The following is a 13,278-nucleotide window of genomic DNA, read 5'->3' as shown; positions in this document are numbered from 1 at the left end:
CCTTTCAATGCACTCTCCAGCGTGCAGACGAATATCCTGAAAGTAGTTCAGTGGAATGTCTGAGGTGTTTAAAGTTTACAATGTTGGCTTTGTACCAATTGTCTGAGAGGGCAGTGTAGAAAAAGTGGATCGGTCACTAATATTTTGCTGGTACAAAGGGGTTGGAAAAGTCCTTTGAATTTAGTAATGTTACTTGTTCAAGATAATCGGTGTTGTATGTTCATTATATATATAGATCTTCAACAATCTGTTTTGTCTCTCGGTACAAGATCAAGTTGTGCCATTGAGAGTTATGCATCATTTTTGTTTGAGGTGAGTGTTTCTCTGTTGGAATGCTGTAAGAATGTTTGTTTTTGATCACTTATTTTCCAAGAATATAATCTAGTGGATGCTGACTTAATGACTTATCATGGGTGTGGAGGCAGAAAACACCAAAACATGTATAACATTTGAGAGCTACAAAAAGGTTCATTTAATTGTAGATTAAATCATCTTGGCTGGGATTGCAATGAGAGAACTACAATTGGCCAAGCATTCCAGAAGCAATGAAGGGGTAAACGTGGGTAACTATTCATGATTAGGAAGCAGTGACATCATCCCGCTGTTTCCTGCTCATGTTTACCACTTGTTCTCATACATAATGCATATATAATATTTGGTTCAGTGGTGGACCTCCAGTTAAATTTGACAGTTTAAGCTACTGAAACTTCAATGTGTACTGTTGACTGACATTTTATTGCAGTGGACTACAGTCTGGTGGTGGGGTGGGGATGTCCTGCAGTTGAGATGCTAAACTCTCCCTCTAGTTTAAAAAAAACACAATCCAATTTAAAGTTGAGTACAATAGTTGGCTGATCATGTTACAGTTGTATATGACTTTGAGTCAACCACATTTGGAATACTGTATACAGTTCTGGTTGTCAGTGAAGATAGGTCAGGTGGCAAGATACCGTCATTTAAGATGTATCTAGACCGATATGTGAATGGGAAGGAGAAGAAGGATACAGATCCTCAGAAAATAGGTAACCGGTTTAGATAGAAGTTTTGGATAGGCGCAGGCTTGGTGGGCTGAAGGTCCTGCTCCTGTGCTGTAATTTTCTTTGCTCGAAGAAGAGAGTGGAACCCGACATGTATCTTTTGGCCAATATTTCTGTCGTCCCAAAGAAGCAGCAATTTGGTTTGTTCTTTCAATCCCATTTTAGTGAGGTATCAAAGACTGTGCAGACCTTGTACGGCAGTTCCCCCATTGTGAATTATTCTGTTTGATAATAGAGGCCCAAAAGCCTGAAGAAAAATATAGGAGAAGGCATTAACAAAAGAAATTGAATGCTACAATATTAATGCCCTTTGGAGGATCTGGCAGATGTTTTATGCTATTTAAATTCAGGCATTACCAATTCACACCATGAAAGACAAGATTAAAAGAACTTAATCCTTTAATGCTGCCTGATAAGGTGAATTTGCTTTTCAGAGTAATTGGCCCAAGATCTAGAGTCTGGTCAGAGAAAGAGATGGTGGATGCTGCTGCTTATGAATTTGAAGAGGTTTGTTTCACATGCTTTTCACTTGTACAGACTACTGGTATACCAGGAATGCAGTTGAATTCCTACGGCCTATTTCTGCAACCTTTGAATGGTCAACTGAGCTATCCTGCCTCAACACATCTCCTTTTGCTGTCTAGCTCATTGGAATTCTCCTTATTCACCTTTATCTGCTTGACTGACTTGATCCTAATTTGCCTGCAGGTCCTCCATTGCATCACCTAAAGGCACAGATTTAGCTTCCCAACCCTTCCATTATTGCTTTATGTAAGTTGGTTCGCTAGAAAGTATTGTTAGATAATCTACATGTCTTTCAGCTGAACATTAGAAGGCTTGAACTGTGAGCAGGAATGACATGAGAAGGAGCACAAAATGAGGCTTTATGGATTGATGTGTGGAGCAAAATAGGAACAACTAAACTGCTGAGAGGGTGATAGAGGGGCAGATATGTCAAAAAGCTGCTGAGAAATGTAAAACTAAGAGTTGTTGTTGGGGGTTTCAACAATTAAACTTAATATTAACTGAGATAAATTCAGCATAAAGGACAGAAGACACAGAATTCTTTAATGCTAAGAGGAGATCTCTTTTAGCTAATATGTAGCTAACTCAACAGAAGAAGGGGCAGTTTTGGATTTTGTTTTAGGGATTGAATCTGGATAGCGGTCGAATATTTTAATAAGGTCAAAAGTTCTGTTAGATTTAGAGTCGTTTGTAAAAGATAAAGATAGACCAAGGGTGCATGTTTTAAATTGGGGAAATGCTCATTTTACAAAGCAGAGTTCTGGTCACTGTTACCTTAAGGATGGGTTGCAGCAGAGAGGGTTAGGGGAGATTAGTAAGGATGTTGACAAAAATGTAGAACTTTAGCCATGAGTAAAAATTTGCAAGGGTGGGAGATAGCACAGAATCAATAAACAGGGATCTTGATTGACAGTAATTTGTCAAAGAATTAGAGGAGTTGAGAATTTCTTTTAAACAAGAGGAAGTTGGGGATCTGGAACACTGCCTGAAAGCATGATTGAGGCTTAAACTCCAATTGCTTTTTATGTAATATGATGTGGAGATGCTGATGTTGGACTGGGGTGGACAAGGCCAGAAGTCACATGACACGTGAGGAAGGACCAGTGCTCAGAAAGCTTGATTTCAAAAGTCCTGTTGGACTATAATCCAGTGTCGTGTGACTTCTGACCTTTTATAACACACAGTTGAGTGTGTAAACTATGGGTTGCAAGGTCCAACAGCCAGAAGATGGGACTAAGCTACATCAAAAATTTTACTCCTTCCCAACCATTGTTTCAAAATGAATCAGATTCTTGGCAATCTGTTAGATGCCAAGCTTGCTTATGACCCTGCACACTTAAAATTACAAATTCTCAATGTTCTGTTAACATAGTCTGTCTCCACTCTTTCCTCACCTGCCCAAATATTTCATTTGCACCTTTGTTACCTCTAGACTCAATAATGCCAATATTCTCCTTGCATGAAATTTATCTTCTACCCTTCATAACTTCAGCTAGTTTAAATCTTTGCTGCTTCACTTGCTTGCAAGTTCTGCTTTCCTGTCACTCCTCGCATCATTGATTCTCAGTCCCATCGGTATCCTAAATTTAAAGCTCTTTCTCCTATTTAAATATGCCTCACCCTTTCTTATTTCTAACCACGACTTCTAACTGCTCCCCAAACTCTCCGCTTTGTACATCTTCCCATCCTGAATGCCATGCTTTTAGCCTCAAGTCCGCCACTCTGAAATTCCCTTTCTAAAACACCAGTGTTACTCCACCTCCGTTCCTTGAGATCCTACTTCAAATTCTCCTCTTTGACAAGCTTTTGGCTAGGCTTTTAGGCCTGCCATTTTAACTACAGAGGAGCAAAGAAAATTAGAGGGGCAATTCATAAATAACCTAGTGTTAATTTTAAATCCACATTGGTGGAAATGTGTCTAACGTTAAACTGGCAGCAGTTGGGACATGGGGAAGAGGAAACAGGAACCTGTTACCAGTTTAAATACAAAGCATGCTGGCTCTTGATCATATGTTGCTTCTCCTGATATTTGTAATTGATCAAATGAAATGCCTTCTTGAGACATTACCATATGTGTATACTAATGCATTATATCTGATGACAGACTGAAACAATGCTCAAGAAAGCTGAAGAGCTGATGGGCCCATATGTATGGGGACAATATGATCTCCTTGTTCTTCCTCCGTCATTTCCCTATGGTGGGATGGAGAACCCTTGCCTCACTTTTGTAACACCAACTTTGCTGGTAAGAAATGAAATGTACTTTAGTTTTCTAGCAGCTGTTTCAAAATACATACTGTTCAAATTAATGAATACATTGAATCTCTTGTTTAGTTATAAATGGTTATTTAGTGCTTTCTGTGAAACATGAATTTTATTGCATATTTATTTGGCAATTATCATAGTGATAACATGATAATGGGTTTCAATTCTAGTTCACCTGACTAAAGCTTGCATAATGTGTAATATAATTTTTATCTTGTTCTAGGCTGGTGATAGAAGTCTTTCTAATGTAAGTACGATATTCTGTTACTTATTGATGTAAAGCTTATTGAATAGTTCTGTTCCTAACTTGCTGACAGAATGGAGAGCTATCTTTTATATGTGGCTTAGTTGTGCAGAAAAGATTTACTAGACAGATTCTTAGGGTAAACAGATTTATCTGTAGAGAGGTCTGAGGGGAATGGATGAATATATTCTGGAGCTCAGAAGGATAAGAGCTGATCTCTCGGGAATGTTTGAAATTTTTAGAGGGCTTGACAATACAATTGCTGACACCCAGTTTTACCTGGCTGTGGAGTCGAGAACTGGAGTTTATTACCTCAGGATAAGAGGCCAACCATTCAGTACACTAAGTCCCCACTTAACGATGACTCATACATAGTTTCACTTTCACAATATTAATAACCTAATGTAAGTATAACTTGTTAAAGCTGTCAGTTTCAGTTTTAAATTGCTTGGCAGACTACATATCCCGTGGCCTTCCTGCTCAGACCTTTTCCCCCAGTCCCTCTTTCACCCACCCACCCCTGCTGGCCTTGTTTCCCAGTTTGCCTATCCTCCGGACCTCTTGGCTCCTGGTCTTGCCTCCCTTCTGACTTTGTTTCCTGGCTTCATCTCCTCTGGCCTTGTCACCCCATTCCCATTCCCCCCTCCCCAACCATCTTTGGAATCGTCCCCAACCATCATGGGCTCTCTCTCTCTCTCTCTCTCATCCTGACTCACCACCTCACCCTCTAGTCTCATTATCAGCTTTCCTTTGGTTTCCCCCTCACTTCCCACTGTTGCTCTGCCCCAGCCTCACCACCTGTGCCTTTATTTTTACCTGAAGGTCCATGTCTGTTCCTCTTGTTGTTCCTGACTTCCCTCCTGAACTCGCAGAGACGTGTGGGCTCCATCTAGTGGCAGAAATCAGTCAGTTCAGAGCATCCAACTGTTACCTGCTCTGACCAACCTCTGCAATGAGAGAACTTAATCAGTCTAATATTTCTGTACAGGAAAGGTGAATCAAGTCTTTTTAAAATATTGTTAATATTAGTGTTGCATTTTCTATTGCAAGTTATTTCAGCTGGGAATGCAGTGTTCCACAGGTGCGGTACTATACTTCAACTTCTGCAGTGTTTTGTTTTGCTGGGTGAGAAATGTCCAAAGGAACCTAACTCAAACTTGACATTGATTCCTATGGGAAACCACAATTATATAGTAATTTCACTATTTAAAGTTTCAATTTTCATGAAAACAACTGTGCCGTTAAGTGAGGACTTGCTGTGCTGAAAGGAATGATTTCCTGTATTAGATTATAAATCTATAGAATTCTGTTCTCCAGAGGGTGACAGATGATCAGATATTAGTCTATTCAAGATTGAGAAATTTTGGGCTACTGAGTGAATAAAGGCATGATAGGAATAGGTGGGAGAGTGGAGTTGACGTCAAATTTAGCAAAGATCCTATCGAGCAGGCTTGAAAGGACATATGGTCTACCTCTGTTCTTAATTCCTTTTGTCCTAGTTGCCATGTTCATGTGAATTAAGAGCTGGAATAGGCCATTTGACCCCTCTAGACTGCTCCATCGCTCAGTAAGATAAAGTGTGATATGATTGAGGCCTCAATCCCATATTTTCCTGATAGCCCTTGATCCTTTTTTGTTGAGAATCTATCTACCTCTCTTTTAAAAGTATTCAGTGACTCTATGTCCACCAATCTTTGGGGAATAATGTTCCAAAGGCACTTGATACCCTAACAGAATAAAAAGCTTATCCTTGTTTTTAATGGATACCTCTTATTTTTAAACTGTCCCCTAGAGGAAACATCCCTTCAACTACCTTGTCAAATCTCCTCAGGATCTTGTATATTTCAATAAGATCACCTCTCATTCTTCCGACTGGATACAGGGCCCAGCCTGCCCAATTTTTTCTCCTAAGATAAGCTCCTCATCCCAGTATCAGTCAAGTGAACCTTTTTGAACTGCTTCAAATGCATTTACACAAATGAGACAAAAACCACAAAAAAAGTGGCCTTACCATTACTCTGTACAACTGGAGCAAAATGTTCTTTATTGCTTGTCATTTTGAGCTTTAGTCATGTTGGAATTGATTTTAGGCTTTAGTGATGTTTGTCCTTTATTTTGAGAAAGGAAGGATGGGGAGGAAGTAAAATGAAGGCAGCAGTTCTTATACAGCTGCCATTCATTACTGGCTGTTGGAAGTGCCATGAATGAAGACCCTCTCCAGTTCTGCTAGTACAGCTGTTTTCATTCTAATGCACAAACATTAGTGATTGAATGTCAGAGGTTTAAGTGACTGAACAGGAAAACATTTGTATTTTTAGGTAATTGCACATGAGATTTCCCACAGTTGGACAGGAAACCTGGTCACCAACAAAACCTGGGAGGATTTCTGGTATGTACTGGCATAATGTCTGGAATTCCAGTAACTGCTATTCTCTTGTTTGATCTTGATTCTTAATCACAAAAGTTAAATATTTGCAGAAATTATGCAGTTTCTTTATTTTCAGCAACATGAAAAGTGATTTACTAAATCACCATTTGTCATGGATTGCTTGCCATTGAAATTAAAGAGATTAAAAATTGGGCAATTTTCAGTTGAGGCCAGGCGCTGCCATCTTGCCTCCTTGACTGACACGGGGAGCATTTGTACCAATGGCTTAGATTTAGAATTAAATGCAAATTAGTCATGCATATAAATACCACCAAACTAGTAAAGGGGAATGAAGTTTAGAAAATACAAAAATGCTATATTTATCGAGTTTTGAGAAGATTTGTAGCTCAGGTTGAGGTTCTGGATTTTGCCTGAGGCCCACTGAAGATATTACCTAGTAGGGTGATGAAATGTTTGGAAATGAACCTCCCAGCTCAGCGACCAAACCTACATCCATGCTACATTTAGGTGAAAAGGAAGCTTGTAGATACATTTTAATACTGACAAATGTGAAGTACAGCAAGGAAAGAGAAATTAGTATTTTTATTATTAATGTTGTTGGAATAAGTAAGACTGAACGTGTTATCATTTTCCAAATCTGGATCTCACTTTCCTTTTAACACCATGCTTGATTCCTCCCAATCACATTTCCATCTTGCCACAGTACTGAAACAGATTTTAGTAAAATCCCAAATGACATCCCATTGAACTATTCATGCTAAAGACTCTTAACTTGCCTTCATTGGTCACACCATTCTCCTGTAGACCCTTCTCTTCTGTTTCCCAGCAGGATGGACTGATTTTGTTCTTGCTCATTGAGTGGTAGCCAGAGCATTAACTACGATAGCCTCTTTCTTGTTTACTGTTATCTCTGGAGACCCCTGAGGCTTTAACTTAGTGTTTCTCCTAATCTAGATCTGCATACTAACACGTGATGACATCAGCCAAAAATAAAACATCAGGTTCCATATTCCCAATGCTGTACATTGCCAACAACTTCTGTTGACTACTTCACTGTCAGATTTCCCACACGTTTTATCCGAAATCCAGTACTGGATGAGCAGAAATCTTGGAAATATCAAGTCCATTATGTTTGGTCCCTGACACCTGTTCTGATCCTCCAGCCACCAACTTATATCCCTCTTCCCTGTCAAGTGTCTGAGGGTGAATTAGGTTACTTCAACTTTGCTTCACATTTAAACTGAAGATGACTTCTAATTGAATATCCTGCTCCAGAATCCAGCTTATCGTCTTACACCTCTGTAATATTCCTTGACTTTGTTTCACTTTAGCTCATTAGCTGCTGAAACCCTTATTCATGCATTTGTTATTTCTGTGACTATTTAAATCCTGTTTGGTCTCCTACATTCTACCTTGTGTAAAATTGGTTGCCAGTCTGGCAATGTCTCTATTGTAAGTCATTAAAACATCCTTTTCTTCCCCAAAGACTTCTGATGTTTCATTCATCATGTGACTTCTATATTGGCTGATCTCCATTCTCTTCCAGTGTTAAGTTTCTGCACATCACAAACTTGAATCCCACCATCACTGACACTACGCCTTTATTACCTTACCACTAAGCTCTGGAATACACTCACTATGCCCCCTAACCATCTTTCTTGTTTAAGATGCTCTTTAAATACTCTGTCTTTGATCTAATATTTGTATGTGGCTCGATCTCACATCTTGTTTGAGATCTATCTTGTGAAGTATCCTGGAATCTTTTATTATGTTAAAGGCACAATGTATACAAGTTACTTCAGAAGCTAGTCAGACACTGGAAGCTTTGTCGACTCTGTGCTTACCATGCTGATCCAATGAAAAGCAACAATCAACAAAACTAACTGAATCTAGAGCCAAAACATTAGACTGTAAACCAAAAGAAATTGGAACTTTGTTGATTGCTTTGCTTTGGTAGAGCATGAGTGAACAGTTTATTCCAATCTCCAGTCTCATTAGCCTTCCTCCTGAGCTATTCTTATTCAATTTATGAAGTCCTTCACTCTGCTCCTCTACTTTAGTACTTCATATCAGCTTTAATGTCTTCTGCCAATTTTCAGTCAACTTGCAGATTTTATCCAGTATTCTAAGTTGCCTGCTTAGATTGCACTACCTCTTTTAATTAAGTGTAATTTGGTTTAAATTTGAGTCCTGACATTAATGTTATTATGGAAGTAGCAACGCTCCCAATTTTGAACATTATTACCAAACTCAGAAATTGCTGGAGAAACTCAGCAGGTCTGGCAGCATCTGTGGAGACAAAGCAGAGCTAACATTTCAAGTCCACTGACCCTTCATTAGAATGGCTCTGAAGAAAGGTCAGTGGACTTGAAATGTTAACTCTGCTTTGTCTCACAGATGCTGCCAGACCTGCTGAGTTTCTCCAGCAATTTCTGAATTGTTCGGGTTTCCAGCATCTGAAGTGTTTTGTAGTCATCACATCATACAGCATGAAAACAGAACCTTCAGCCCAACTTGTCCTTGCTGACTGGTTTTTCTAAACTGAACTAGTCTGCGTTTGGCCCGTATCCCTCTAAACCTTTCCTATACATGGATCTGACCAAATGTCTTTTAAATGTTGTAATCGTGCCCAACTCTACCATTTACTCTGACAGTTTGTTCCATATCTGCATCACCCACTACATGAAAAAGTTTCCCCTTAGGTCCCTTTTAAATCTTTCCCCTCTCTCCTTAAACCTATACTATCTAGTTTTGGACTCCCCTACTATAGGAAAAAGACCTTGGTTATTTAGCCTTTCAATGCCCCTTATGATTTTATAAGATCTCCCATCTGCCTCCTAACCTCTAGTCCCAGCCTATCCAGCCTCTCCTTATAAGTCCAATCCTCCAGTTTCTGTAACGTCTTTGTAAATCTGTTTTTCACCCTTCTAGTTTAATAACATCCTTGCTGTAGCAGGGCAACCAGAATTGTGCACAGTAATTCAAATGTGGGTTACCAATATGAGCCAACTTCTGTACTCAGTGCTCTGACTGATGAAGGCAAGCATGCCAAGTGCTGCCTTCACCACCCTGTCTGTGACACCATTTTCAAGGAACTGTGTACCTGCACCCCTCTGTTTGACAACTTCCCCAGGACTCCTCCATTAACTGTGTAAGTTCTGCCCTGGTTTGTATTGTCAAAATGCAACACTTTGCACTTAGCTGCATCAAACTCCCATTTGCCACAATTGGTCCCACCTGGCCCAGTTGACAAAGATCCCATTGGACTCTTCGATAGCTGCCTTCACTGTCTGCAACACCACCAATTTTGGTGTCATTCACAAAATTACTAACCAGGCCTCCTATATTCTCAACCAAATTATTTATATTAATGATAAACAACAGTGAACCCAGCGTTGATCCTTGCAGCACACTACTGGTCACAGATCTCTCATCTGAAAAATAACCCTCTACCACCATCCTCTGTCTCCTACTATCAAGCCAATTTTGAATCTAATTGGCAAGCTGTCCCTGGATCCTATGTGATCTAACCTTTCTCACCAGTCTCTCATCAGTCAGAACACTGAATACAGAAGTTGGTTCATGTTGCAGCTGCACAAGACATTGGTAGGCAAGGATGTTGTTAAACTGGAAAGGGTGCAAAACAGATTGATAAGGATGTTGTTAAAAGCTTTGCTAAAGTCATGTTGACAACATCATCTACTCTGCCTTCATCTACCTTCCTGGTCACATCTTCAAGCAACTCAATCATGTTTGTGAGACATTATTTCCCCCACACAGATATGTTGACCATTCCTAATCAATCCTTGTCTTTCTAAGTGCGGGTAGATCCTGTGTCTCAGGCTCTCTTCCAACAACTTAGCCACCACTGACCTTGGGTTCATTAGTCTGTATTTCCCTGGCTTTTCCTTGCAGCCCTTCTTAAGTTATGGCACATCATTAGCCACCCTCCAGTCTTCTGGGTGTCACTGGTACAAATTCTTGCCTAGCTTCTCATAATGTATTGGGAAGTACTTGGATCAGGCCCCAGAGATTTAGCTACCTTTATGCTTTTAAGACCTTCAGCACAACCTCTTCTACAATGTGGAATCTTTTCAAGACATCACTATTTGTTTTCCTGAGTTCCCTAGCTTGTATATCTTCCTCCATGGTAAATACTGATGCAAGAAATGCTTCTTAGGATCTCACCCATCTCTTGTGGTTCCACGCATAGTCTGTTTGATCTTTAAGTTTGATCTTTAACTGTTTGCTCCCTAGTTACTTTCTTTCCCCTTAGTATACTTGTAGAATCTCTTTGGATTCTCGTTTGTGTACTCCTGCATCTTCTATACTCCTCAAGGGATTCGCTTGGTCCCAGCTGTCTATACCTGACTTATGCTTCCTTTTTCATGATCAGAGCCTCAATATCTCTAGTCATCCAGTATTATCTGCTCCTACCTGCCTTGCCCTTGACACTAACCAGAAATGCTGGTCCTAAACACTCATCTCCCTTTTGAAAGCTTTGCACTTGCTAAATGTCTCTTTACCTGTGAATGGCTTCCTTCAATCAAATTTTGAAAGTTCTTGCCTTGTATCATCAAAATTGTCCTTGTCCCAGTTTAGAACTTTAACTTGTGGACCAGATCTATCATTTTCTGTAACTATTCTAAAACTAATAGAATTATAGTCACTGCTCCCAAAGTGCTGTCCCAGTAAACACCTCAGTCACTTGCCCTGCCTTACTTCCCAAGAGATCATCAAGTTTTGTCCCTTCTATGTTAGGGTCTTCTAAATGTTGGTTTAAAAAGTTTTCTTGAACACATTTCATAAATTCCTCCCCATCCAAGCTCCTAATACTGTTCGAGGATTTCACCTTTCCAATTACATCCCTACTATTCTTGCAGCTACCTGATATCCCTACATATTGAAGGGAAGGCACTAAATTGGGGGAGGGCAAATTACATCAGTATTAGGTATTAGTTATGGAGTGTTAATTGAGAGCGACTATTATTGGGCAAGTCCACATGGGACATGAGAGTTGTTGTTTAAAGACCTCCTGATCAGAGTTCAGGACTAGCATGTTCCAGTAAGGTGGAAGGACAAGGATGACAAGGTAAGGCACCCTTGGGATAACGAGTGAGATTGTGAATTTAGTCAAAAGGACAAAAGCATATGCAACTCCACTTTCAAGGAACTATGAACTTGCACTCCAAGGTCTTTATTCAGCAACACTCCCCAGGACCTTACCATGAAGTGGATAAGTCCTGCTCTGGTTTGCCTTTCCAAAATGCAGCGCCTCACATTTATCTAAGCTAACCACAGACTGCCACTCCTGGCCCATTGACCCATCTGATCAAGATCCTGTTGTAACCATTCGCTGTTCTCCTTTTGATATCACCTGCAAACTGACTAACAATACCTCCTATGTTCACCTCCAAATCATTTATATCAATAACAAAAAGCAGTGGATCCAGCACCAATCCTTGTAGTGGACAGCGAAGATGAATACCTCAGAGTTACAGCGGGATCTTGATCCAATGGACCAAGGAGTGGCAGATGGAGTCTAATTTAGATAAATGTGAGGTGTAGCATTTTGGAAAGGCAAATCAGAGCAGAATTTAGACGCTTAATGGTAAGGTCCTGGGGAGTGTTGCTGAACAAAAGAACATGGAGTGCAGGTTCATAGCTCCTTGACAGTGGAGTTGCAAGTAGACAGGATAGTGAAGGAGGCATTTGGTATGCTTTCCTTTATTGGTCAGAGCATTGACTATAGGAGTTGGGAGGTCGTGTTGCAGTCGTATAGGACATTGGGTTAGGCCACTTTTGGAATACTGCATGCAATTCTGGTTTCCCTGCTATAGGAAGGATGTTGTGAAACTTGAAAGTATTGAAAAGATTTACTAGGATGTTGCCAGGCTTGGAGGGATTGAGCAATAGGGAGAGGCTGAACAGGCCGGGGCTATTTTCTTTGCGGTGTTGGAAGTTGAGGGGTGATCTTTTAATAGAGGTTTATAAAATCATGAAAGGCATGGATAGAGTGAATAGCTAAGGTCGTTTCCTCAGTGTGGGGGAGTCCAAAACTAGAGGGCATAGGTTTAGGGTGAGAGGGGAAAGATTTAAAAGGGACCTAAAGGGCAACTTTTTCACACAGAGGGTGGTGTGTGTACCGAATGAACTATCTGGGGATGTTGTGGAGGCTTGTACAATTACAACATATAAAAGGCATCTGGATAGCTATATGAATAGGAAGGATTTAGAAGGAAATGGGCCAAGTGCTGGCAAATGGGATTAGATTTATATAGGATATCTGGTTGGCATGGATGAGGCAGACCAACAGGTCTGTTTCCATGCTGTACAACTCTATGATTCTTATATAAGGTTTAGGAAGCTAAAATCAGACAGGGCCCGTGAGGGATATAAAGAAAGCAGGAAAGAACTTAAACAAGGAATTAGGAGAGCCCAAATGGACCATCAAATGACCTTGGCAAGTAGGGTTAAAGAGAATCCAAAGCCATTCTATGCATACATAAAAATGAGAATAACCAGAGAGAAGGTAGGACCCCTCAAGGATAAAGGAGGCAAATTGTGCTTGGAGGCAGAGGATGTGGGCAAGATCCCTAAAAGAATACATTGTCAGTATTCACCCATGAGAAGGGCACATGAGATTAGTGTGGAGCATACCAGTATGCTAGGGCATTTTGAGACCAAGAAAGAAGTGATGTTGGGTTTCTTGAAAAGCATTAAGGTGGGTAAGTCTCCAGGGCCTGATGATATCTACCCCAGGTTATTGGGGGAGGCAGGAGAGGTCAATACTGAGGTTTTGACGAAGATTTTTGTAT

The 13,278-nt window shown here is 40.3% G+C and overlaps 1 protein-coding gene across 1 annotated transcript in view; it reads left to right on the top strand.

Moving 5' to 3' along the window:
* lta4h (leukotriene A4 hydrolase) overlaps positions 1–13,278 on the top strand; it is a 67,603-nt gene that overhangs the window by 20,677 nt on the left and 33,648 nt on the right. Inside the window, exons 7-10 of the mRNA XM_060843283.1 lie at positions 1,472–1,544; positions 3,667–3,807; positions 4,051–4,074; positions 6,390–6,460. Of these exons, the coding sequence (XP_060699266.1) occupies positions 1,472–1,544; positions 3,667–3,807; positions 4,051–4,074; positions 6,390–6,460 (309 nt within the window). The remainder of the gene's footprint in view (positions 1–1,471; positions 1,545–3,666; positions 3,808–4,050; positions 4,075–6,389; positions 6,461–13,278) is intronic.

This window comes from Hemiscyllium ocellatum, chromosome 23, assembly GCF_020745735.1.
Source record: "Hemiscyllium ocellatum isolate sHemOce1 chromosome 23, sHemOce1.pat.X.cur, whole genome shotgun sequence".
Lineage (NCBI taxonomy): Eukaryota > Metazoa > Chordata > Chondrichthyes > Orectolobiformes > Hemiscylliidae > Hemiscyllium > Hemiscyllium ocellatum.
This window is presented reverse-complemented; position numbering and strand designations above follow the sequence as displayed.